The following is a 27900-nucleotide window of genomic DNA, read 5'->3' as shown; positions in this document are numbered from 1 at the left end:
TTTATGTTTCTACCACTAACTACTATCTGCAGTATATCATACAGTGATACAGTGTACAATATATCTTTAGGTGGAAAAAATTACCGTTTTCTACCTAAGGATATATTGTACCCTGTATGACTACATTTAAATTTGATTATTTTTAGTATTTTTCACTCACATAGGAAATTTAACAATGTAAAAAGCTGAAATGGAATATTGTAATCAGTCAATGTTTCAGTTACAATTTGGAAAGATCTGTTTAATGTCAGGATTTATTTATTTCATTAGTTGATTGCTATAATTTGTTGTATTGTCAGACTAACTTTGTATTTATATGCTTAAAGCATTAGGGATTTCTAATTTAGAACAGATCGATCTACTTCTGACTTTGTTTTATTGTAAGATAATCTATTTACTTAAATTCTACTTTTGACAATAGCTTAATTAATTGGTCAGACAAATGTTTATGTAACTCATACTAAAACCATAAATTTCTTTCTTAAATGGTTACAGGCAAGAGTTGGATCCATGTAAAGCTGAACTGACTATTCTAGGGAGAAATACACAAACAAGCGAATCTATCAATCATGTACTTGGAAAACCCCTGCCAAAATCAGGATCTGTCTTTATTGGTGGATTTCCAGATCTTCGTGGGAAAATCCAGGTATGTCTATAGATGTTTAAAAATATTAATTATGTCATATTGAAAAATGAAAAAAACTTTAGAAAAGTTTTCTGGGTAGTGCAGCCATCTGCATTGTTTCAAAAAAGGTTTTGAGTGATTCTACTAACGTCTAATATATACTTTATTTGTCATACCAAAGTATAATATAAGTTTACTGTTCTTGTTAAAAAATAGCTCCAGTGTTAGTCCGTTTTCCCATCTTATGGCCATAGTATGTGTATTACATTTCTTAATAATATTTAGCATGTGAGCTTTTGTACACCACTAAGAGAGTGATTTTCACTGGATATTTGAATGGGTTGTCTTAATAACACACCACAAATATAGTTTGAGAAATGAAATTGGAAGACCATTCCAAGTCTCTGTTTCATATGAGCTTACTAAAATGTGAGAATGTTTATTACAGTCTTTTGCGCACATGCCAGCCCACTCTAAATTTCCATTTAGATAATTAGCTTATTGTTTTCATTATTAAGCTATATTTCAGGAAAATAGCTTGAAAGCTGACTTAAATGCTGCTATTTGGTTCCATTTTATGTTTCTGCAGTGAATTGCTTTAAAAATTTAAGGTTGTTTGTTAAGTATACCAGTAGCTTATTACATTTATTAGTCTTTTCCTTTATTATATTTACCATGTGTTTTACCTATTTGAACATACTATTTTTACATTAGTGGAAATATAAAATGCAATTGTTTCAAAGTCCCACAAATAATGTAAATTGGTACACATACATCTACTTACTACAAATATCATGACTCCATAGTATACAAGATAAAATAAAACAATACATAAAAACAAAATTCATAAGCATATTTGACGTGACAACTATGCCTTTAATGAAATAAGAGAATTCTGTATCTGTAAGCAAACAGAGATTCAGATTCAGATTTACTCCATTAGCAGTACAGTTGTTGATCATTAAACAGTTGTTTGTAACTTTTTCTATAAAATTCATTTGTTTCATTGAGTTTTTCATAGCTGAAACCATCTATAAGCTCCATAATAGTACAAAATATGTTTTGTTTACTTTTTTATACACCAAGGCAAGGACAGTTCCTGTCACATAGTTGGAGCTCAATGAACAGCTTTTAAATAGAGGTCTCAGTCAAATGATGGATGAAACATAAATATAACCTTTAATAATTTACATTTGTCCTATTTTATAACTATTTTTCCAAATAAAAGATAAATTTTAATATAGAACTCAATTTAATTGAATATACATTAATCGAACGTAACTTCTTAAGACTTAGCTACTCTTGAGTATAAATATGGCTGAGCATTTACTTTATTATAAATATAAACAAGATGACGAAGCAATATAGGAAAATAGAAAAAGATATCTTTTGGCTTCCCTGAAGAAGTACAGGAGTTTGTAATTAGACAGCAATTTGGAGAAAGATCAAGTGTCTGCCTGGTAAATAATATGTAGGCTGTCATTGGAGACAGAGGCAGTATTACACACACACAGGCTTAGGTAATGGAAGGGCCTGGGGAGGGGGAGGTTGGAGTAGACTTGATTTATTATTATGGAGACATGGAATTTTATATAAAGTGAGCATGAAGAAGACTTGATTTTGGATAGGTGAGTGGGAGCCAGATAATAATGAATCCCATGTAAAATGCAAAATAGCATGTATTTACATACAGGAGTCATATACATATATACTATACATTATATACTTCTTAAATGGGGGAGCCATTTAAGAAGTTTGAGTAGGAACTATCATTTTGCTATGTTCACTCTGATAGCAACTGAAGTGTACACTGGAGGACTTAGCACTACAGGGTAAGAAATGGCAAAGTCAGGTTTATTCAGAATAATTAACAACAAAAAAAAAGGTATTGCAGCAATAAGGGTGAGAGAATAACTATGAATGCTATTGAACTTAAAAATAATTATTGGTAAGGCCAGTTGCAGTGGCTCACACCTGTAATCCCAGCACTTTGGGAGGCTGAGGTGGGCAGATCATGAGGTCAGGATATCGAGACCATCCTGGCCATGGTGAATCCCCATTTCTACTAAAATACAAAAATTAGCCAGATGTGGTGGTGTGCACCTGTAGTCCCAGCTACTCAGGAGGCTGAGGTAGGAGAGTCGCTTGAAATGGGGAGTCAGAGATTGCAGTGAGCCAAGATGATGCCACTGCACTCCACCCTGGTGAAAGCAAGACTCCATCTCAAAAAATAATAATAATTGGTAAAAAAAAAAAAAAAATAGAAAATTTGGAATTTTAATGACCAGGTTAGCTTATGTAAACATAGAATTTATAGAGCCATTCTTAAAATGGGGAATGAATATAGGATTATTTATAGGGAAAAATGGCACTTTTAACTTTTATCATTGCATTTGAGTTGCTGATATGATTTGGCTGTCTCCCTTTGTAAATATCACCTTGAGTTGTAATAATCTCCATGTGTCAAGTGTGGGGCCAGGTGGAGATAATGGAATTATGAGGGTAGTTTCCCAGATACTGTTCTCGTAGTAGTGAAGACATCTCAGGAGATCTGATAGTTTTATAAATGGGAATTCCCCTGCACAAGCTCTTGCCTGATGCCATGTAGGATGTGGCTTTCCTCCTCATTTGCCTTCCACCATGATTAGGCCTTGCTAGCCATGTGGAACTCTGAGTCAATTAAACCTCTTTGCTTTGTAAATTACCCAGTCTCGGGCATGTCTTTATTAGCAATGTGAGAACAGACTAATACAGTTGCTTTTGGGCAGAAATTATTTTCAAATATTTAACAACTGTCTTGTCATCACCACTAATCCACCAGTCCATTGTGTGTTCCTGTTGAACATCATTCCTATTAGCGGAATGTTGTGACGCAAGAGTCATTTGAAATATTGGCCTTCGGTTCACAAAAGATCATGAACATATGACTGTGAGAGTCTGTATAGTAGATAGTATAAGCCATAATAACCGATTAAATTGATTTTGAAAATTAAGATAAAAGAGGGCTGAGAATTGGGAATCAGCAATCAAGAACTAGGCTAAGGAAGAGGTATACACCAAAGTAGTTAAGGAATAGGGAGTTTGGCAGTAGACAAAGGAAAAAAAATGATGCTGTTACAAAAACCAAAGATGGAAAAAGTTTTCAAAAGAAGCATCTGTTGAAAACCAGTGCTACAAAAGGTCACCCCCCAGTTTCGGGAGAAGAGTTTTAACAAAAATAAAATTGTAATATTATGAGGAAGAATACAATCACCTGAAGAAGCAACAGAGTGGTTTTAGGTTACTTTTTCTAGAAGCTTTTTAATAAGACAGAGAGGTTGTTATGTAGGGGAGGACAGAGTTTTGAAATTTCAGAGAGATGATGATAATAATTGACTATATTTCTAAAGACTTTTTCTCCTAAAACCTTGTCTGAAAGATTGGCCTTTACTAAAGGATTATCTCACTAAAAAACTTAATATTCATTCTGTGTTGTAAGGCAGCTGGACATTTGTTGTAATCAAATTTGGAGAAACATTCAGCATGCAGACCAATAAAGTTACCTTGAAATTAAAAAGGCAGCCAGCTAAGCAGGTTTTCCCTCCTTGTTAAATATGCTGTAGTTGAAAGATTTCATGTCAGCCCCTCACTGATTTTTTTATTCTTTTCTTATACTGTTACAGTATCACAGTAACTATGTGTGTATGTGTGTGTGCTAGATTATGTGTGTGAGACATACACTTATATTGCTATATACCAGGTGAATGATGCAAACTATAAATATATCTGGATGATAATACTTAAAAAGAAATCATAGGATGAATCAGAAAAAATAAAGATAGGAAATTCAGTCTTGTGAACCTGTTTCTGGGCAATGCAACTCCTCCTAATATCTAAGTCTCATGCAGGCTCTAACTATCTAATCATTGTGTTCTGATTAAGAGCTATTTAAGCACAGTGGGCTGTTCGTGCTCAGAAAATTAGAAACAACAGTTTTGCAATAGAAAACGCTAAGGAAAAGAGCTATAGTTGATTCCTGGAGCCAAAAAATGTTAAGTTACATTTATCTTCGCACCTCTAGGTTCCCAATAATGTCTTTCTGAACTAGCCAGAGCCCCTCCACATGATAAGAGTTCCTAATCCAATGTGTAAGTGCTGACAGGTTGTTTAATGCTTCCTTTAACAAAATCACCCAGAGCTCAGTATGTGAGAAGAGAATGAAACAGTTAGACACTTTCAGTTTTGTGCCTAGGGTGTGAAAAACTCTGCTTCCCCTGATGACCATAAATGATTATAACTTTCAAGGTCTGAGAGTAAATGCCCTCTCTCTGGTGGTAGAAAAACACTTTCCTTGGTAGTGCTTTAATTGCTTACACCTTTCAGTGCATGGACTCCTGCTTTTGGGTCCAAGTTAGTTAAGGACACCAAACCTTAATTCCTAGTAAATACAGATGGTACCAGCTATTCTGCTTGCTAAGTAAGAGAGGAAATAAAATAATTATGGAAAGAAACAAATATTGTTAATCCATTAGTAGATTTGTGTTTTTATGTATGCAGAAGTTGATATTATAAAATAAGCTCTAGAAAGATGCTACCTTTTCAGATGCAAATCAATCACCAAGATTAAAAACAGATGTATAATGGCACGTACTATTATACTAGACTGGAATTTCTGAAGAATTAGTGACAGACTCCAAAAATCTAAACATTCATCTCAATTTTCAAATTTATAATTTCAACATAGTAAAGAAGTTAAATAATTTAAAAAAATTTAATTTCTAGTGTGGTCAATCCATTTAGAAATAAGGACACTGGTAAAGCAAATAAGTATTATGCACTTCATGTATGTTCAGGACATTGACTTACAAAGTCAGTAATTAGTTGTCTACATTTACTTTTATAAAAATGCCTGTCAATCATTAGCCATCAAAATCCTTTAGCCAAAAAAAATTACTGTTTAATCAATAGTCTAATCATAAAAACAGGATTCTCTTTAAGAATTTGTGAGAGATTCCTGGAGAACAAATGAAAAAAGAAACCACTTCAGTAATCTGTAGAAAATTTGGGTAGTTTATATTATTTGTCTCAGCTTATCATCAAGTTAGAGACATTACATGTATCAAATGGCACTTCACTAGATGAGTTTATGATATTCTGTTAGTGGATGCTTGCCAACCTTTTTGAGCTCTTCAAAGACACTTGTCTAATGGATACAAGAAAATTAGAAAAAATTGAAACACACCATTGAAGAGATCAAGAAAGGTAGCAACATTCAACACTTTTGGGTTTTGTGAATTATGGAGAAAAAAGTTAATCATTACCCACCCTTATTTTCTGTCCAACAATGTGTAAAAAGAGAATCACTACACAATAAATATAAGTCTCTTAAATAGCCATTTATAGGAGTCCACTTATTGATGTACATAAACCCAAATCTCTGATAAAGTAATAAAGACATCAAGGTTTCACTGCCATGTTTTAAAATCCATTGCTCCTTCTAGAGGTTATGTGGTAACTGATGCATTTATTCATTCACCTGCTTATTCTGCTTAGCTACCATTTGGACCTGGGCATCTGGTGTCTAGTCTTTTCACAGCACTTAATCACAAATCAAGAAATTATCAGATGCAGACTCATCCAATAAGAATTATTTCCCATTCCTTGCACATATAAAAATTACTTTCAATTTATTCCTACATGAGGACCTGCCTTTTTTTTTTTTGAGACAGGGTCTGACTTTTGTCACCCAGGCTGGCGTGCAGTGGTGCAGTCTCGGCTCACTGCAGCTTCAACCTCCTGGGCTCAAGCAATCCTCCCATCTCAGCCCCCCAAGAAGCTGGTACTACAGGCACATACCACCATGCCCTGCCGTTTTAATTTATTTTTTTATTTTTTGTAGAAATGGGTTTTGCCCAGGCTTGTCTCAAACTCCTGAGCTCAAGTAATCCATCTGCCCCAGACTCCCAGAATTCCAGGATTACAAGCATGAGCCACCTACCATGCCCAGCCAGGCCTTGCCTTAGTGAGACAATAATCCACCATGGATTGGACCCCACCTCCTGGAGCAGCAGAAATTGGCTCCTACCCAACAGAAAGAAACATCTTTTCCCACCAACCCACTTTTACGAACCCACGACTCTTCCATTTTTTTTTTTTTACTCTGATGCATCTTTTTTTCAGTTCTGCACCTATATCTTCCTGTCCTTATAAAACTCTTGAATGACAGTAGTCTAGAAGGGCCTGTCCCTGGATCTGTCTCCACTCAAGATCCTCTCTTAATCTGTGTGTTTTCAGCATCCTTAGGACCTCTGTTTGATCTCTCCATTTGTGTGTACTTCTATTTTGAAAAGGTCTCCATTCATTTAATCATAGTTTCTGCTATTCAAGCACTCTCTGGCTTAGATCCCCCACTGTATCTATATCACCCTAATTATTTAATCATATTAGGAAATGCAGAAATAAGTTGTATTTTTACACATATACACCTATGAAGATGTGAGAAGGAGATGTCAAGCATCAGCCTCAGACTTCTAGATTAAGTAACTAAATGGAGGTGACAGTCATCACTAAGATGGGGAAGATTTGAGAAGAAAATATTTAGGGGAGAATGACAAGATAATTAGTTTGGCTACTTTTAAGTTTGAGGTGTTTCTGAGGCTTGCAGGGAAAGTTACCAGGTTAACACTTGTATTCATGATTCAGGAAGTTCTCAGGCTGTAGTGTTTAAACACTTGAGGCCAGATGATGTAACAACCTCAGGAGAGAGTGAAGAGAATAAGATAGAAAAACCCAGAATAAAATGTTGAGTAAATCTGACATTTAATAAGAAAATAATTCAGTATCAGGCAGAAAAATAGTCAGAGGGGCAAGGCACAGCCCTTCATAAAATGTATTATCACTGACGCAAGAAGAACAGAAAATTTTGAGAAGGAGGGGCTGTTTAATCTTGCTACAGTGAGGTCCAGCAAGAATCAGGCTAAAACTTAAACTAAAAGAAAAAAAAAAATAGGATAAGGTCTGAAAGGCATCCATTGGATTCTTTGATATGGGTATTATTGATACACTTATAAAAGATATGACCACCTCTATTTAAGTCCATGATGATGAGTAAAGGAACACCATTTATATTCTTTAAAGAACTAATGCTTTCCTCTGACAAAAAGGGGATATTTTAGATGAATTTGCTTACTGTTAACTGATAAATTTATAACTTGCAACTGCAGGGAAAATGTTTACCACATATATAGTTTTTCTAAATATGCATTAAAAATCATTCTGGTATCACTTAGAAAGTCGAAGATGTGCATGTCTCAAACAAGAAAATTTTCCTGTTTAGGTGAAATTCCTTGATGTATATATGGAGACATGGTACTGGAATTTTTTGTTATGAACAAAAGAATTTGTAACATAAAAAGTAAAAACAATAACATCCATTCACAGTACTATGTATATTGTATGTACTACAAATATATACATTAGTGAAAATCAGTGACTGTCAGCTGTACACATCAACATGAACACATCTCAAAAAATAGTGTGGAAGAGAAAAAAGAAAATAATAAACAGATAACCCGTTATATAAATGCCCCAAATAGGAAAACCTAAACAATATGTAATCTCTGATATATTTGTGTGTGTAGATGTGTGTCTGTAAATATATATACACATGTATAAATAAATATACATATGTACACATGTATATTTGGTAGATTATAAAGATATAAAGGACTAGGAAACTCAGAAATCAGTATAGGGACAACTAACTAAGAATGGAGAAGAGATAAAAGGGTAGTTCTCAAGATTCAAAGCAGGTGTCACCCTTGCTCATAATATCTTATACTAACTAGGTAGAGAGTACGTGCATGTTCATTTTATCATTAGTGTTTAAAATACTCATATCCTCATATCCATTATATATTTGTATGCATATACACCTGTGGGGGTTATAGATGTAACATCTGTGTTGTAATCCATATTTTTTAAAGTGCCTGTGTTATAACAATCAGTACTAAATTATTTGGTGTGTAGCAATTCAATTTTACCAGATTCAAACCAATAACTACATTAAGTTAGATATTCCAACTTTGATTTTATAATGTGTAGTCTTGTTTCTATTTAGCTTGTCGATTTGTTTTGGTTTTATAATTATCTGAGGCAATGTATATAAAAAAATTGTTTCTGACTTTATATTTCACATGAAGTGTATAAAGTAGTAATATTTTACTAAAATTATTAGTAAGGGAATACTGAAAATTTCTGAAAGTTATTTTTCTGTGAAAAATGTCAGTATGTCACTCAGCTTTGGGCAGTATAAATACTGAGTTTGAAAAGTGAGGCTGCAAATGAAAAGAAACTAGATAGAGGGCCAGGGAGTTTCCTACAGCTATTACACATGAGGTGATTATTGAAATCTCAAACACAAATTAACATATTTACATTTGTTTTTACAAATTCTTGTTTCAAGCATATGGTTATTAAGCATGCAGCAGAGCCTTTTGGTACGCAAGCCAAACTCTTTACCCTCAAATAGAATGATGTCTACAATGTAATGCTCTGTAACTCTGCCTGGAATAAAAACATTTTAAAGTTGCAAATCGGCAAATACCACTACGTGGGGGAAATGTCTATATCTTAATAAATTTATATTCTTTTTCCAGACACAATTTTGGTTGATAGAAAAAATACAGTCTTGAAACAAGGACACCTGATTTTTAATCAGGCGTCTGTTAAAAAATAGTAAGTTTTGTGACGTTGTTAACCATTACTTGAAATCTCTTTCCCCTAAGCTACTCTTCCATAAATGATGAAGTTGGACTACATTTTTTAAAGTTTATTCCAGCTTAAGATGATTCTATGCATATATATGTATGCATATATACATATATATGTAACACACCATTTCCTCAGCATGTAAGTTGCACAGACATTCTTTGTATTAAGATATTATCCCAGTCACAAATTCTATTGTGTTCCCCTCACCTAGGATCACCTCACTTTCATATGATATCCCTGAGGACACTTCTTGAGAAACTTCCATCTGGTGTTCCTTCTGTTCCTGCCTAAATTTTCATTTAATTGTAAAAGACATCAAAGGCTTTTCATTTTAAAACTAACAAAAACAAATCAACAAAACCATACAATAACACATCTCAGGTCTATAGTTTAAACTTTGAAATAAATTAAAGATAAAATAGAGACAAATGGATATATATTCACTTTTTTTCTATGTTAACAGATTTATTAAAATCAAAGTCCTTCAATATTCCCTTGCAAGTGGTTAGGGAAAAGTAAAGCAAGAAGTAATCTGGTTGATATTAGTTAGGGAATTCTAGTAATATAGATCACAATTTTAAAACTCTATTGAATTTTGCAATGTAGTCTATGTAACTCAACAGTGAGTAAAATAAAATCAATTTTTGGCTTAAGTGCTTTGGGGCTATTAATTTGGGAGAGAGTTTTCTAGTGAAATTGAAAGACTTAAGGCTAATTCAGCCAAAGGCTATAGAAAAGAATCCCCAGGTGAATGATCTCACATAAGAAAATCATAATGTAAAATTTAAGGAGGCTGGAAACTCAAAAAACATGTGAAGCATGAATTTAGAGAATTTGCAGCATAATCCATAAAGATGAAAATAAAGTACTTTATAAAGTCAATTGTAAGAGGTTACATAATCTGAAGTTATTAAAACTGCCTTTATCAGTAACTACACTGGCTTCTTCAAAGGCAGAAGCAGAACAGTATCTAGTGACAGGGCATGATAAGACAAAACTAGCTTTCTGTTAATTAAAAGCCAATCCTCTTAGTGCTAAGATTTTGCAAACTTAAGTTTTTTGAGATATGCTCCATTTTCTCCATGACATGCAATAGTGCTCTCTTAGGAACTCAGTAATATCACTACAAGTGCTAGTTCAAAAGGGCCAGTAGAGATGCGGCATTAAGAATTGTAGATCTGGAGTTGGAATCCTAGCTCCCTCAATTCATTGCCATGGTGCCTTGGGCAAGCCATTTACCCTTGCTTGGCTTTTTCTTCACCTACAAAATAGAGACTCTACCTTCTTAAGGTTGTAGGAAGAATGATTAAGATATTGCACATTGAACATTTAATAACTGTTATCCTTTACTATTAAGTTTCTCTCCAGCACTGATATTTCATTATACTCTGTGCTAATTAAACATAAAAAATAATTTTTGAAGTTATTTCTAGTCCTATATAATCCATATGACATATGGATTATATATAATCCATATGTAATTACATACATGTACAAGAACATGTAATTACATACATGTGGATTATATGTAATCCACATGTATTATGGATTATATAGGACAAATTCTGGAAATGAAAGTTTAGAGATTGATTGTGATACACAAATAGATGCTCATGTTATAAAGCATTTGCTCCCAGTTCATATGCTAAATATTAATTTTTACATATTTAGTTTAAAATAATTATCATTTTACTTTTCTAAAATACTCACCATGTTTCATTTTTATATCACTTAGAAAAACATATTAATGAATATTCCAGCCTCCTGGTATTTAAGACAATGTAACTTGTCTACCTTTCTAGAGGAAGAAAACAAAAATTATTTTCTATACTTCCATGAAATCTTATTCTTCACTGTCATTAACATTGTCTTTTGACTGTTCCTTAGGCTTTGACACTTTACCCTTAGACTTTATTATTAAAGGGAGGAAACGTATCATGTATACAACGCTAAGGGGCATTCGTGCACCCATTTATTCAACTAGTAAGCAAGCATTCTGGAGCATGTATCTTTTTATTTATTTATTTATTTTTGTATAGGGTCAGCTTTAAGTTCATTACAAATACTAGCTGATTTAATTCTTACACCAATTGAGTAGATAGGGACTTACACATATTTTACAGCTGAGGAAATTGAAGCATAGCAAGAACAAGCAATTTGCTCAAACTTATGCAACTAGTCAGTGATGGAGTGAGTATCTGACCCCAGTCAGCACAGCTCCAGCATCCACTTTATTGTAAATCTCAGTTGCTTTGGTTATTAGACTACAATGGAGAGACGGGATCTGATGTTTCAATTATGTAAGATCATTTTAGAATATCATTTGTTTTCTAAAAAAATCAAAAATGCAACTTTATAAAATGCCTTTCTTTATAAAATTATTGTCCTTTTAATATTAGTTAGTGGTTATTAAATATATTTCCTTTGGTAAATACTCATACAAGTACTTCACATTTACTGTCTCATTAATGTTTTAAGTAACTCTTTGCACGAAGTAATATTAGTATCTCCATTTCACAAATAAGGGAATTGAGGTTCACAGGGGCTGAATGGCTGGCTTTAGATACACAGTTATTGAATATTAGGGCCAAAATTTAATCCCACACTTTTAAAACATAGGCTATACTGACTCACTACCAATAACAAAGTCAAACACCTTTTACAAAACCATTGTTTTTTGGTCTACTTTAATGAGGGACTTTTAATGCAATGCCTGTTTTAAACAAAATTTTTAAAACATTTAGTATTATAACAAATTGAAAAATCCTAATATGTTTCATGAATTTGCTATCTATGGACTCTCCTTTTGAATCAGTTCATATTCTGGAAAACATCTCAATTCATTAGTATGACTTTTTTTTTTCAATAAGATAAGAGCCAACAAAAATGAAGACATTTATGCAGCCAACAAACATATGAATAAAAAGCTCATCATCACTGGTCATTAGAGAAATGCAAATCAAAACCACATTGAGATACCATCTCACATCAGTTAGAATGGTAGTCATTAAAAAATCTGGAGACAACAGATGCTGGAGAGGATGTGGAGGAACAGGAACGCTTTTACACTGTTGGTGGGAGTGAAAATTAGTTCAACCATAGTGGAAGATGGTGTGGCAATTCCTCAAGGATCTAGAAATGGAATACCATTTGACCCAGCAATCCCACTACTAGGTATATACTCAAAGGATTATAAATCATTCTATTATAAAGACACATGTAGAGGTATGTTTATTGCAGCACTGTTTACAGTAGCAAAGACTTGGAACCAACCCAAATGCTCATCAATGATAGGCTGGGTAAAGAAAATGTGGCACATATACATCAAAGAATACTATACAGCCATAAAAAAGGATGAGTTTATGTCCTTTGCAGGGACATGAATGAATCTGGAAACCATTATTCTTAGTAAACTGACACAAGAACAGAAAACCAAATACCACATGTTCTCATTCATAAGTGGATATTGAACAGTGAGAACACATGGACACAGGGAGGGGAACATCACACACCAGGGCCTGCTGGTGGGTGAGGGAGCTAGGGGAGGGATAGCAGGGAGTGGGGAGACTGAAGAGGGATAACACTAGGAGAAATACCTAACGTAGATGACAAGGTGATAGATACATGACATATGTATATATACATAACAATCCTGCAGAATCTGCACATGTACCCCAGAACTTAAAACATAATAAAATAAAAATAAAACAAATGAGAAAATCATTCATTAATCCAACAAGTCTGTCTACCTATCTATCCATCCATCCATTTATCCATCCATCATTCCATCCATCTATCTATTTATTCATCCAGCTAGAGAGTATCCACTATGTGCCAGGCATTATTCTGTGGTTGGGGATTCACTGGTGAATCATCTCCATCTTCGTGGATGTTATGCATTAATGAAAACATTCACAAAGGCTTTCTCTGCCTTCTCAGGGTCAGTGTTTTAAGGTGAAGTAGTGGGTGCAGTCCAGTATAACAGCCAGGTTTCTATTCTGGGCTGATTCAGTAGCTGAAGAAACCTACCCTGAAATGGAAAATGTAAGAAAGGAAGCAAGTTGATGACAAAAGATGACAAATGCACCTTTAAAAAAATTAATCTTATTATGTATATTTGAGGCTTGTCATAAGCCTCAAATGACGAATCCATTTTTATACCAGTTAGTCTAAAGTGTCTATGGGAAAATCAGGTTGAGATTTCCCTGAGACAATGACTTTAGCCCAGAGATAATGTCTGATGGGTTAGCTGTAGGGGAAGCAATGAGAGGGAATGTGATTACCCTAGAGAGAGTGCAGAATTCTAAAACCACCTCTCAGAGAACAGAATAGCTCAGGCTTATCACATACCTTCTAGAAATTGTTGGAATTGTCAGTGTACATGGAACAGACAGAGAAGTTTCTAAAATATATCACTGACTTATTTCAAATTCTTCAGCCTCCTTTTATTCCAGTTTGCTAACACTAACTTTTCCCCAGTCCTTGATTTGCCTGGGTTTTATATCTATCCTCAGGTTTTTATTTCCATGTAGTTTTCCCCAGACCCCATTTTGTCTATCCTTTGGTGTCAGTTCTTGTCTCTACCTACAAGACAACCTCTAATTGCTCCCAGGAAGCTCCTGTTGTCCTGTCCTCCAATTCCCTGACAAGGAAGTCTGAGTTAACTTCCCCTGAACAGGATTCCACAGAAACCTGTATTTGTGTCTGTTCTAGCAAATATCATCATCTTTTTACTGCAATCATCACTTTGTCTTCTGTCTTCTTCCACTGTGGTACATACCCTTTGAAATGATAGATCTTTCTTATTTTGCTTTTTAATCTTCATGGTTTATATCTGCCTCTAGAAGGACTTGCTATTTTTTATTGAGTAGAAGGATATTGAATATAATTTTATTTTTAGATTGTATTAATTCAGTGGAATAGAATGTAGTTTTCATAAGGCTCACTAGTAAAAATGAGAGAAAATACAATTGTTGACAAAAGGATAGTCTTGCACTGATTTGGTATCATTTGTCTTATTTGAGATTGTGTATATAGAGCCTTAAACAGAATGTATCATTTTTTAAACTTTCAAATATATCTTTCCTTTTGCCTGTCTCCTTTCCTTTGTCCTTCTCTAAAAAACCTATTAATACAAAGTGGAGAAAATAATCTATGATAATCAAACCTCTCCTTTGCTTTTCATTCTTACTATGATTAGCCAGAATTCCCACTTGTTACAAACTGTCTTGAGTCAATTTTTCTCTTCAGCTGTCTTCAGAATTTCTGTAAGCACCTGAAGACTCTGGTAGGTAGACAGTATCTATTATATCTCCTACCCCATACCCTCATCTGCATGTAGTATATTACAAAGAAAGCAGGCCTAAATTAAACTCTGTCCAACATGCAAACATATATTAGTCAAGAGACATAAAATAGTCATTACAACCCTTTCTTTTAGCCTGGAAAAATCTCACACTGTCCTTAAACTCTTTAACTCATCTTTTCAATGAAGAATTAAATTATTTTATTGTACTTTAGGTTCTGGAGTACATGTGCAGATCATGCAGGGTTGTTGCATAGGTGCATACATAACCAGGTGGATCGCTGTCTCCATTCCCCCTTCATCTATATCCAGCATTTCTCCCAATGTTCTCTCTCCCCACCCTCCCCACCCCTCCACTGTCCCTCCCCTAACCCCTGCAACTTACCCCAGTGTGTGATGCTCCCCTCCCTGAGTCCACAAGTTCTCGTTTTTCAACACCCGCCTATGAGTGAGAACATGCAGTGTTTGGTTTTTTGTTCTTGTGTCAGTTTGCTGAGAATGATGGTTTCCAGGTTCATCCAAGTCCCTATAAAGAACACGAACTCATTGTTTTTTATGGCTATGTAGTATTCCATGGTGTATATGTGCCACATTTTCTTGGTCTAGTCTATCATTGATGGGCATTTGGGTTGGTTCCAGGTCTTTGCTATTCTACATGTGCTGCAGTGAACATACATGTGCATGTGTCTTTATAATAGAACGATTTATAATCCTTTGGGTATACACCCAGTAATGGGATTGCTGGGTCAAATTGAATTTCTATTTCTAGATCCTTGAGGAATCGCCACACTGTCTTCCACAATGGTTGAACTAATTTACACTCCCACCAACAGTGTAGAAGTGTTCCTATTTCTCCACATCTTCTCCAGCATCTGGTGTCTCCAGATTTTTTAATGAGACTGCCATTCTAACTGATGTGAGATGGTATCTCAATGTGGTTTTGATTTGTATTTGTCTAATGACCAGAGATGATGAGCATTTTTTTCATATGTTTCCTGGCCTCATATATGTCTTCTTTTGAAAAGTGTCTTTTCATATCCTTTGCCCACTTTTGAATAGGTTTGCTTGTTTTTTTCTTGTAAATCTGTTTTAGTTCTTTGTAGATTCTGGATATTAACCCTTTTTCAGATGGGTAGATTGCAATATTGTTTTCCCATTCTGTTGGTTGCTGGTTCACTCTAATGATTGTTTCTTTTGCCGTACAGAACCTTTGAAGTTTAATTCGATCCCAGTTGTCTGTCTTGGCTTTTGTTGCCATTGCTTTTTGTGTTTTAGTCATGAAGTCCTTGTCTACGCCTCTGTCCTAAATGGTTTTACCGAGGTTTTATTCTAGTTTTTTATGGTGTTAGGTCTTATGTTTAAATCTTTAATCCATTTGGAGTTAATTTTAGTATAAGGTGACAGGAAGGGGTCCAGTTTTTGCTTTCTGCACATGGCTAGCCAGTTTTCCCAGCACCATTTATGAAACAGGGAATTCTTTCCCCATTGCTTGTTTTTGTCAGGTTTGTCAAAGATCGATGCTTATAGATGTGTGGTGTTGCTTCCAAGGCCTCTGTTCTATTCCATTGGCCTATGTCTCTGTTTTGGTACCAGTACCATGCTGTTTTGATTACTGAAGCATTGTAATATAGTTTGAAGTCAGGCAGCGTGATGCCTCCAGCTTTGTTCTTTTTGCTTAGGATTGACTTGGCTATGCGGGCTCTCTTTTGGCTCCATATGAAATTTAAAGTGTTTTTTTCTAGTTCTGTGAAGAAGGTCATTGGTAGCTTGATGGGGATACCACTGAATCTTTAAATTACGTAGGGCAGTATGGCCATTTTCACGATATTGATTCTTCCTTACCATGAGCATGGAATGTTTTTCCATCTGTTTGTGCCCTCTCTTACTTCATTCAGCAGTGGTTTGTAGTTCTCCTTGAAAAGGTCCTTTATATCCTTTGTTAGTTGTATTCCTAGGTATTTTATTCTCTTTGTAGCAATTGTGAATGGGAGTTCACTCTTGATTTGCCTCTCTGTCTGTTATTGGTATATAAGAGTGCTTGCGATTTCTGCACATTGCTTTTGTATACTCAGACTTTGCTAAAGTTGCTTATCAGCTTAAGGAGAATTTGGGCTGAGAGGATGGGCTCTTCTAAATATACAATCATGTTGTCTGCAAACAGAGACAATTTAATTTTAAGAGTAACTATGACATTCTGATGCAGCAATAGCAGTCAGCACTGTGATATAGTCAAGTGACAGCTTCTTCTGTAAAGTGGATTAAAAAATGAAAAATGAAGTTTCATACCAAAGGTAATTCTTTGCTTGCTATACATATTCTTATACTTAATTAGGAAATCTTTCTGTCCAACCACAGGATTGGAAAATACTCATCCACATACTAATTAACAAAATATATTTTATATTTTCATAAGGACATCTGAAGTATTAACCAATATTTAAGTGTTAATTCTGATCAAGATATTTAGTAATTGCTTCCTGATAATCACCAAAACTTAGTACTCAAAAATAACACATATCATTAATTTCCTCACATTTCTGAAATTTGGGTAAGAGACAGTGAAGGGAACTCTTTTTTGCTCCACTTGGAATCTTTTAGGAATGAAATGCCCAAAATGACCTCTTCATTTACATGTCTCAGCAAGGACAGTTGGAAAAGAAGACTGACTAGCCTGCCCTCTCTCTCTCTCTATCTCTCTCTTTCTCTATCCTTCTCTCTGTCTCTCTCATTCTCTCCATGTTATCTTTCTGTATGCGTAGCTGAGACTACTTTACCTTTTGGCAGCTTCAGGGTATTAGCTTTCTTTCAAACATAAAAGCAGAAGCTAAGATGGGAGACTGGTAGCAGCTTTTGTGTGCCACTCTCACAAGAGGAAAAAAGGGCCAGTCAACACTGACCTTGTAGGCTGATCATCTGGGAAACTGGTTGGGATCAATTAAAGCCAAAGGGGTAATCATGTGGTTTTCTCATCGGTTCTGTTTATGTGATGGATTACATTTATTGATTTGCATATGTTGAACCAGCCGTGCATCACAGCAATAAAGCTAACATGTTCGTGGTGGATAAGCTTTATGATGTGCTGCTGGATTTGGTCTCCCAGTATTTTATTGAAGATTTTCACATCGATGTTGATCAGGGATATTGGTCTGAATTTTTCTATTTGTTGTTGTTGTTGTTGTTGTTGTTGTTGTTGTTGTTGTGTCTCTGCCAGGTTTTGGTATCAGGGTGATTCTGGCCTCATAAAATGAGTTAGGGAGGAGTCTCTCTTTTTCTATTGTTTAGAATAGTTTTAGAGGGAATGGTACTAGCTCCTCTTTGTACCTCTGGTAGAATTTGGCTGTGAATCCATCTACTCCTGAATTTTCTTTGGTTGGTAGGCTATTAATTACTGCCTAAATTTCAGAACTTGTTTTTGGCCTATTCAGGGATTTGACTTCTTCCTGGTTTAGGCCTGGGAGGGTGTTTGTATCTAGGAATTTATCATTTTCTTCTAGATTTTCTAGTTTATTTGCATAGAGGTGTTTATAGTATTCTCTAATGATAGTTTGTATATTTGTGGGATCTGTGCTGATGTCCCCTTTATCATTTTTATTGCATCAGTTTGGTGCTTCTCTCTTTTCTTGTTGATTAGTCTGGCTAGTGATCTATTTTGTTGATATTAAAAAAAAAAAAAGCTCATGGATTCATTGGTTTTTTAATGGGTTTTCTGTGTCTCTATCTCCTTCAGTTCTGTTCTGATCTTAGTTATTTCTTGTCTTCTGCTAGCTTTGAATTTGTTTGCTCTTGCTTCTCTATTTCTTTCAATTTTGATGATAGGGTGTCGATTTAGATCTTTCCTGCTTTCTCTTTTGGACATTTAGTGCTATAAATTTCCCTCTACACACTGCTTTGAATGTGTCCCAGAGATTCTGGTATGTTGTGTCTTTGTTCTCATTGATTTCAAAGTGCATCTTTATTCTTGCCTTATTTCGTCAAGTAGTCATTCAGGGGCACATTGTGCATTTTCCATATAGTTGTGCAGTTTTGAGTGAGTTTCTTAATCCTGAATCCTAATTTGATTGCACTATGGTCTCAGAGACCGTTATAATTTCTGTTCTTTTGCATTTGCTGAGGAGTGTTTTACTTCCAATTATATGACAGACTTTAGAATAAGTGCAATGTGGTGTTGAGAAGAATGTGTATTCTGTGGATTTGGGGTGGAGAGTTCTATAGATGTCTATTAGGTCCGCTGAGTTCAAGTCCTGGATATCCTTGTTAATTTTCTATCTCATTGATATGTCTAATATTGACAGTCAGGTGTTAAATCTCCCACTATTATTGTATAGGAGTCTAATTCTCCTTCTTAGGTCTTCAAGAACTTGCTTTATGAATTGGAGTGCTCCTGTTTTAGGTGCATAGATATTTAGGATAGTTAGCTCTTCTCATTGCATTATACAAAACTTAACAGCCCTTCATGCTAAAAAAGCTCTCAATAAAATAGGTAATGATGGAACGTACCTCAAATAATAAGAGCTATTTATGGTAGACCCACAGCCAATATCATACTTATGGGCAAAGACTGGAAGCACTCCCTTTGAAAACCAGCACAAGACAAGGATGCCTCTCTCACCACTCCTATGGTATTAAAAGCTCTGACCAGGGCAATCGGGCAAGAGGAAGAAATAAAGGGTATTCAATTAGAAAAAGAGGAAGTCTAATTGTCTCTGTTTGCAGATGACATGATTGTATATTTAGAAAACCCCATCATCTCAGCCTAAAACCTCCTTAAGATGATAAACAAATTCAACAAAGTCTCAGGATACAAAATTGATATGCAAAAATCACAAGCATTTCTATATACCAATGAACAGAGCTAAATCATTAGTGAACTCCCATTCGCAATTGCTACAAAGAGAATAAAATGCCTAGGAATACAACTTACAAGGGATGTGAAGGACCTCCGAAATAAGAGAGGACACAAACAAATGGAAGAACATTCCATGCTCACGGATAGGAAGAATCAATATTATGTAAATGGCCATACTGCCCAAAGTAATTTGTAGATTCAGTGCTATCCCCATCAAGCTAACATTGAATTTCTTCACAGAATTGGAAAAAAACTACTTTAAATTTCATACAGAACCAAGAAAAAAACCTCATAGCCAAGACAATCCTAAGCAAAAAGAACAAAGCTGGAGCATCACGCCACCTCACTTCAAACTACAAGGCTACAGTAACAAAACGGCACGGTACTGGCACCAAAACAGATACTTAAACCTATGGAACAGAACAGAGGCCTGAGAAATAACACCACACATCTACAACCATCTGATATTTGAGATACCTTACAAAAACAAGTAATGAGGAAAGGATTTCCTATTTAATAAATGATGTTGGGAAAATTGGCTAGCCATTTGCAGAAAGCTGAAACTGGATCCCTTCCTTACACCTTATATAAAAATTAACTCAAGATAAATTAAAGACTTAAATATATGACCTTAAACCACAAAAACTCTAGAAGAAAACCTAGACAATACCATTCAGCACTTAGGCATGGGCAAAGACTTCATGACTAAAACACCAGAAACAATGGCAACAAAAACGAAAATAGACAAAGGGGATCTAATTAAAAAGCAGCAAAGCAAAATAAACTATTATCAAAATGAACATGCAACCTACAGAATAGGAGAAAACTTTTGCAATCTATCCATCTGACAAAGGGCTAATATCCAGAATTTACAAATAACTTAAACAAATTTACAAGAAAAAAACAACCCCATCAAAAAGTGAGCAAAGGATATGAAGAGATACTTTTCAAAAGAAGACATTTATGCAGCCGACAAATATCTGAAAAAAGATCATCATCACTGTTCATGTGAGAAATGGAAATCAAAACCACAGTGAGATACCGTCTCATGCCAGTTAGAATGGCAATCATTAAAAAGTCAGGAAACAAAAGATACTAGAAAGGATATGGAGAAATGGGAATGCTTTTACACTGTTGGTGGGAGTGTAAATTAGTTCAAACACTGTGAGAGACAGTGTGATGATTCAAGGATCTAGAACTAGAAATACCATTTGACCCAGCAATCCCATTACTGAGTATATACCTAAAGGATTATAAATCATTCTACTATAAAGACACATCCACACGTATGTTTATTGTTGCACTCTTCACAATAGCAAAGACTTGGAACCAACCCAAATGCTCATCAATGATAGACTGGATAAAGAAAATGTGGAACATATACACCATGGAATACTATGCAGCCCTAAAAAAGGACGGGTTCATGTCTTTTGCAGGGACATGGAAACCATCATTCTCAGCAAACTAAGACAAGAAAAGAAAACCAAACACTGCATGTTCTCACTCATAAGTAGGAGTTGAACAATGAGAACACAGGGACACTGAGGGAAACATCACAAACAGGGGCCTGTCTGGGGGTGTGGTCTCGGGGCGGGATAGCATTCGGAGAAATACCTAATGTAGATGACTGGTTTACAGGTGCATGAAACCAACATGGCACATGTATACCTATGTAACAGGCCTGCACTTTCTGCACATGTACCCCAGAACTTAAAGTATAATAAAAATAAAAATTTAAATTTAAAGAAAGCAGACAGGGAACAGGGGAACACAGGAAGCAAGAGGAGCAAAGCTGGGCACTGACCTGTCTGCTCTCAGCATGGAGCCAGGGAAACCTCTCCAATATGGGAAAGGGTGAATAAATTAGAACACCCATGGGGATTCATGCTCTCCTCAGGGACCTGTGCAAGACTGGGATAGGGAGAATCCCCCAGCTCCCCTGCTCCCACTCCACAACCAGCGCACTTCTAGACTAAAGCAGAGAATCACTTAGATGTTATGCAGAGGCAATTCTCAAGTCCAAGGGACCTCTACAAGCTTTGGGCCCTAAAGCCTACCGGCACTGGTGCCATAGACCCAATAGAGGCCATAGTTGTAGTGTCTGGGATTAGCAAGATTGCCCCATCCCCACCGCCTTACCACCACACCACTCATCCCCTATCCCTCACACCTCCGCCCTCCTCCACCGCCAGGAACCCTACCAGAGGGGATTTGGCACCGGCTTTCAGACCAGTGGTCTCCCTTCAGCTTGAACTAGGCCAGCCACTCCACCCATTCCTGCCCCTAGCAGCCAGGTAGGCAATGCTTGCTAGAGGTTCCAGTCTCCTGCTTCTGTGTGAACTCAGTTGGAGTGTGCATCCAGAATCACCTGGCAGCACAGGCATCCCCACGCACCTCAGCTGCTAATAACCAGACAAGCAGTGCCTCCTAGAGCTTCTGGCCCTGCGTTCTTGCTTCTGTGAGAACTCAGCTAGAAAGCACATCTTCTTTTGTCCCAGGAGACATATGGATAGCAGGGTGCATGACCCACCCACCTCCATCACTGATAACCATGACCCACCCACCTCCATCACTGATAATCTAGAAGGTGGAAAAAGCCTTTTAGAGCTTCTGGCTCAGTGGTCCTGCTTCTGTGGGAACTTTTTTTGTCCGCAGAGGAACCCAGATGCTCCACCCCACCCCTGCTGCTGGTAGGCGGGTGTGCCATACCTGCTAGAGCTTCTGGCTCAGCTGTTCTGCTTCTTCCTGAATTTGCCAAGGGGCACAGCTTCCTGTTGCCCTGAAAACACCCTAGTGTCAGGGCATGCAACTCCACCCACACCAACCTCTCCTTGCTAGGCAGGCCATACCCAGTAGAGCTTCCCACCCAGGGATCCCAATTCCATCTAAAACTGCAGACGGGTACAATCCTCTGTTTCATAAGAAGCACACAGACAGCAGATTAGAACCAACCTGACAAGAATACAGCTTGCCTGCTAACTACAGCCCCTGCCTGAGGAAGCCTTGTCAGCCAGAACAAAAGAAATAGGGGTATGGAGACAGTAATCAGAAGGGTCTCTCCGAGATGCAGGAATGGACTAGAAGTGAAGCCACTCAACCAAGCACACCTGTACCATAAGCAGTCCCTCAAAGAAGAAATCAACAACAACAATAAAATCCACCCAAAGGATAACAACTTCAAAGACTGAAAGAATATCATACCACACAAGAAACAAAAAAAAAAAAAAAAAAAAAAAAAAAAAAAAAACAGCACAGGAACTCTGGCAACTCAAAAAGCCAGTGTGTCTTCTTACCTCCAAATAACCACAGTACCTCCCTAGCAGTGGTTCTCAACCAAGTTAAAATGGCTGAAATGTCAGAAATACAAGTAAGAATATGGATAGGAATGAAGATTATCAACATACAGTAGGTAGTCAAAATGTAATCCAAGAAATCTAAGGATTACAGTAAAACAGTACAGGAGCTGATTGATAGACAAAATTGCCATAAGAAAACACCAACTGATGTTATGGAGCAGAAAAACACACTAGAAAAACTTTATAATGTAATCACAAGTATTAACAGCAGAATTGACCAAGCTGAGGAAAGAATCTCAGAGCTTAAATACTGGCTCTCCAAAATAAATTAGGGAGACAAAAATAAAAGAAAAACCATAAAGAATGAACAAAACCTCTGACAAATATGGGATTCTGTAAAGAGACCAAATCTGTAACTCATTGGTGTCCCCGAAAAAGAGGGTTAAAAGCCAAGAAATGGGGAAAACACAATTTAGGATATCATCTATAAAAATTCCCCCAACCCTACTGGAGAGGTCAACATTCAAATTCAGAAAATGCAGAGGACCCCTGCAAAATACTACACCACTCCCAAGAAGACCATCCCCAAGACACATAGTCATTAGATTCTCCAATAGTGAGATGAAAGAAAAAATGTTAAAGGCAGCTAGAGAGAAGGGGCAGTTTACCCACAGAGGAAACCCTATCAGGTTAGCAGCAGACTTGTCAGCGGAAACCCTGCAAACTAGAAAAGATTGGGAGCATATATTCAGCATTCTTAAAGAAAATAATTTTCTGCCAAGAATTACATATTCAATCAAACTAAGCTTTGTAAGCAAAGGAGAAATAAGACCATTTTCAGCCAATGAAATGCTCAGAGAATTAATTACCACCAGACTTACCTTACAAGAAGCCCTGAAGGGAGGGCTAAATATGGAAAAGAAATACCATTCTTGGCCACTACAAAAAAACACAAGTACATAGACCAGTGACATGATAAAGCAGCCACACAAACAAGTCTGCATAATAACCAGTTAACAACATGACGACAAAATCAAATCTGCACATGTTAATACTAACCTTGAAAGTAAGTGGGCAAAATGCTTCAATTAAAAGGCACAGAGTAGAAGATTGGATAAAGAAGCAAAACCCAGCAGTATTCACTCTTCAGAAGGCCAGTCTCACATGCAGTGACACCATGAGTTCAAATAAAAGGGATGGAGACAAATCTGTCATGTCAATGGAAAATATAAAAAGATAAGGGTTGCTCTTCTAATTTCAGACAAAACAGACTTTAAACCAACAAAGATTTAAAAAAAATAAAGAAAGGCATTTATGTAATGGTAAAGGTCTCAATTCAACTAGAGGACCTAACTGTCCTAAAAAAAATATACACCCAACACAGGAGCACCCAGATTCCTAGAGCAGGCTCTTAGAAACTGAAGAAGAAAAGAATCTTTTTGTGTATCATTACTTTTTCTTTCTTTCCTTGATCATTTCAATCACTTCCTAACTTCACCCTCATGTTTACTTTTCCTTGATATTCTTCTGAATCGTTGAGTTTCTGTCTGAACAGAAATAAATTCAATGACATTTGCAGAGTAAAAAACCAACAACAAAAATGCCATTTAAAAATAGTCATCTTTTACTAGTCATACAGGTTATTTTTATTTTTATAGGTGTATGGGTACAAGCGCAGTTGTGTTACACAGATATGTTGTGCAGTGGCGAAGTCTGAGCATTTAGTGTACCTATCACCCAAATAGTGTATATTGTATGCAACAGGAGGTATTGTATCCTTCACCCCACTACCCCCCACCCACCTTTTAAAGTTCCCGATATCTATTATTTGACTCTAATTGAACAGTTTTCCTTAAAATGTAAAAGCAGGTAAACATTCTTCAATAAAAATTCCAAGAACCACTTAATTTAGGTTAGATTGATTTTTCTTCTTTTTTTTTTTTATTGTACTTTAGGTTCTGGGATACATGTGCAGATCATGCAGGATTGTTGCATAGGTACATACATGGCAGTGTGACTTGCTGCCTCCATCCCCCCGTCACCTATATCTGGCATTTCTCCCCATGTTGTCCCTCCGATGCCCCCCCCAAAAGACCCCAGTGTGTGATGCTCTCTTCTCTATGTCCATGTGTTCACATTGTTCAACACCCACCTATGAGTGATACCATGCAGTGTTTGATTTTCTGTTCTTGTGTCGGTTTGCTGAGAATGATGGTTTCCAGATTCATCCACATCCCTATGAAGGACACAAACTCATCGTTTTTTATGGCTGCGTAGTATTCCATGTTGTATATGTGCCGCATTTTCTTTATCCAGTCTATTTTTGATAGACATTTGGGTTGGTTCCAGGTCTTTGCTATTGTGAACAGTGCCGCAGCGAACATATGTGTGCATGTGTCTTTATAATAGAAAAAATTATAATTCTTTGGGTATATACCCAGTAGTGGGATTGTTGGGTCAAATGGCATTTCTATTTCTAGGTCCTTGAGGAATCACCACACTGTCTTCCACACTTACATTTAAAATAATAGTTGCCTAAATTAAGCCTCTGGAGGGAAAATGAAAATATCTAACTCTCACATTTGAAACAATGATGAGTGTAATTCTGTATGTGTATGTGTGTGTGTGTGTGCTGTGTGTCCCAAATTATAAACAACTTTGAAGAAAAAAAATCCAATTGTTAAAGCAATACTTTTGTCATCACATTTTTCTCAAACCCAAGAGAAGATGTTCTTATTAATGTTAGGTTTGCGAAAATTTGTTTTGAAAAGTTGTTGCTTTTGTTACAGCAACACTATAATAACAACTAGAATATTTAAATGATCAAAAATGAGTCTGATTGTAAACTAAAAAATTTTAATACTATTTTAAAGTCATAGTTGTATCATATAGATTATATTATCTTCTTTCTTCAAATTTAGCTGCATTGTGAATTCTTCCCTGGCCTCTCAGGGAGGATCAATCTTTTCCTTATCTGTATTCCTGTAATATTGTTTACACATTCCTTTAGTAGTTATCATATCACTCTGTAGTCATTCTATGTGTCCGTGACATTTTCTGGACAGTAGTTTGCTAGGAACACTCATGGAATTTTATTTGCATTCTTATCCTGAGGATTTGGACAGGGCCTTGCACATACGAGGCAGAAAAAGACATATTTTCTGATTAAATCATAAAGTTTTTTTTAAGAGTGCATTTTTATACTTCTTAATACAGTGATGTGATAATCAAAATATATAGTTACATATTTTGGGAACAAAATTTTCCAGGAAGGGTCATGTTTGGGGGACACTGTTGTGGTCAAAAAACCTTGGGCGTGATTGTTTCTCCCTGAGATTGATTTTTCTTAGGTTTTCAAGGGAAAAAAAACCACTCTGAGTCCCTTTCCTGCAAAGGGCTGGATCAGCTAAGCTTCTTTGTCTGTTTGTTTGTTGTACATCTGAGAGCCCATAAAGAATAGGAGCAGGCTAACATATGCATTGAAAAGTACATGTCTTAAAATCTGCCCTTCTTTAAGAAATGGTTACTTTCTTTGGCATTCACTAACCTAGCTGGTACATTTTATGTAGTAACAGGAATATTTGTGTTCTGTTTAGCATTCAGCAGGCCCAGTTGCATATAGAAATAGAGCTGTGGCTTTATGACTATGCTGTGTATGTATTTTATATATATACAGTAATAACACAAGTTAAAAGAAGAGAGAGCTAAACAAATTTTCCATCTAAAGTTTTATATTGGGCTTCCTGAAACTGAAACTACTATCTCATAATTGAATTTCCAAAAATTTTAACCTGACAAAGAAAAATGTATCCACAGCTGAGAAAAATAAGAAGGAATAACTTTCCCTTTCACATGTTACTTCCAGGTCACGTTAGCACCAAGTCTAGGGCACCAAGAAGGTCTAGCCCAAGAGGTAGGTCATGATAATGACATGGAGGCACACAAGAATGCTGAGTAACTTCTCAGCTAGTGTAGAGCATCTCCAGTGATAGCCCGTGTTTCCATCTTCAGTTTAAGGGCGTAGCATGCTTCTCCAAACATCACAACTTGAGGTCAGAGTGTGGAAAAGTACGTGAAGTTAGAATTGTTAGAATGGCCCAAATATATACAACCAGGTGGTTGTGAAAGACTAATTGAAGATCTGTTTCCTCTAGTAGTTTCCTCATTTCCAGTTTTGGGATAATACCTACCTTAGAATTAGATAAGGACTAATGATGTGGTTATAGGAAGACAGATTTTATTGTAAAATACAAATGTATGTTAGAGTCTAAGGACAAATTACATACTTCAAGCAGTACAGAATTTTCCATAACTGGAGAAATGTTGACATAGGCCAGCAAATCATTTTACAGGGAGTTTATCAAAGCTATTCAAATATGAGAAGTATTTAAATTGGGTTAATGGTTTCCAAATGTTGATTAATGGAAAAAATGAAGTCTCATTATTCTTGGGTGAAATAAGAATTTTTCTTTCATTTTCATAAATTTATTTAAAATAGGAACATTTTAAATCTTATAGCATCTTTTCTATTTATGGAAATAGAATGTTCTTTACTTGAAACCATAATACAAGTAAATGAGTTGTTAATGCTCTTGTTGAGAAAAATAATAGGTGGACACCCTAACTAAACTTAATATTTTTGGAAATTTGAATAGTCTCTGATATCTGAATAACTAGAAGACAGGGATAAGAGAACTGTTATTTTCTCTTAAATGCCCAAAACTTTTAAATTCCCCCTTTATATGCCCAGTAATATAGGAAAAATAAGACATTGTATGAAAGGGAAACTTATACCTAAATTTCTCTTTGAGGACAATATTATGAATGATCTTGATCCCTCAAGACACTAGACTCAACTTGGCCGCTGATTGTAGCAACTTTCCAAGTAGTATTAGATATTTCTTCTGCTTTGACATATGCTGCTGTCTATCCTATTACTACTTTGCCTACTCTCAACTATGAGTATCTCAGTTTCCATTTTCTGGCATTGAATTTCTGGTATACTTTAGATTCTGTCTCAACTCAGCATGACCTAGATTATTACTATCGGCATGTATATTTACCATACACCATAAGC

At 36.0% G+C, this 27900-nt stretch overlaps 1 protein-coding gene across 1 annotated transcript in view; it reads left to right on the top strand.

The window, feature by feature from the left end:
- Positions 1-27900, top strand: part of LOC108301579 (eyes shut homolog) — a 1388593-nt gene that overhangs the window by 739130 nt on the left and 621563 nt on the right. The window contains exon 18 of the mRNA XM_017524691.2: positions 496-646. Coding sequence (XP_017380180.2) covers positions 496-646 — 151 coding nt within the window. The remainder of the gene's footprint in view (positions 1-495; positions 647-27900) is intronic.

This window comes from Cebus imitator, unplaced genomic scaffold, assembly GCF_001604975.1.
Source record: "Cebus imitator isolate Cc_AM_T3 unplaced genomic scaffold, Cebus_imitator-1.0 Scaffold36, whole genome shotgun sequence".
In the NCBI taxonomy this organism is placed as follows: Eukaryota; Metazoa; Chordata; class Mammalia; order Primates; family Cebidae; genus Cebus; species Cebus imitator.
The sequence above is the reverse complement of the archived record's forward strand: the minus strand, read 5'-3'. Positions and strand labels throughout refer to the sequence as shown.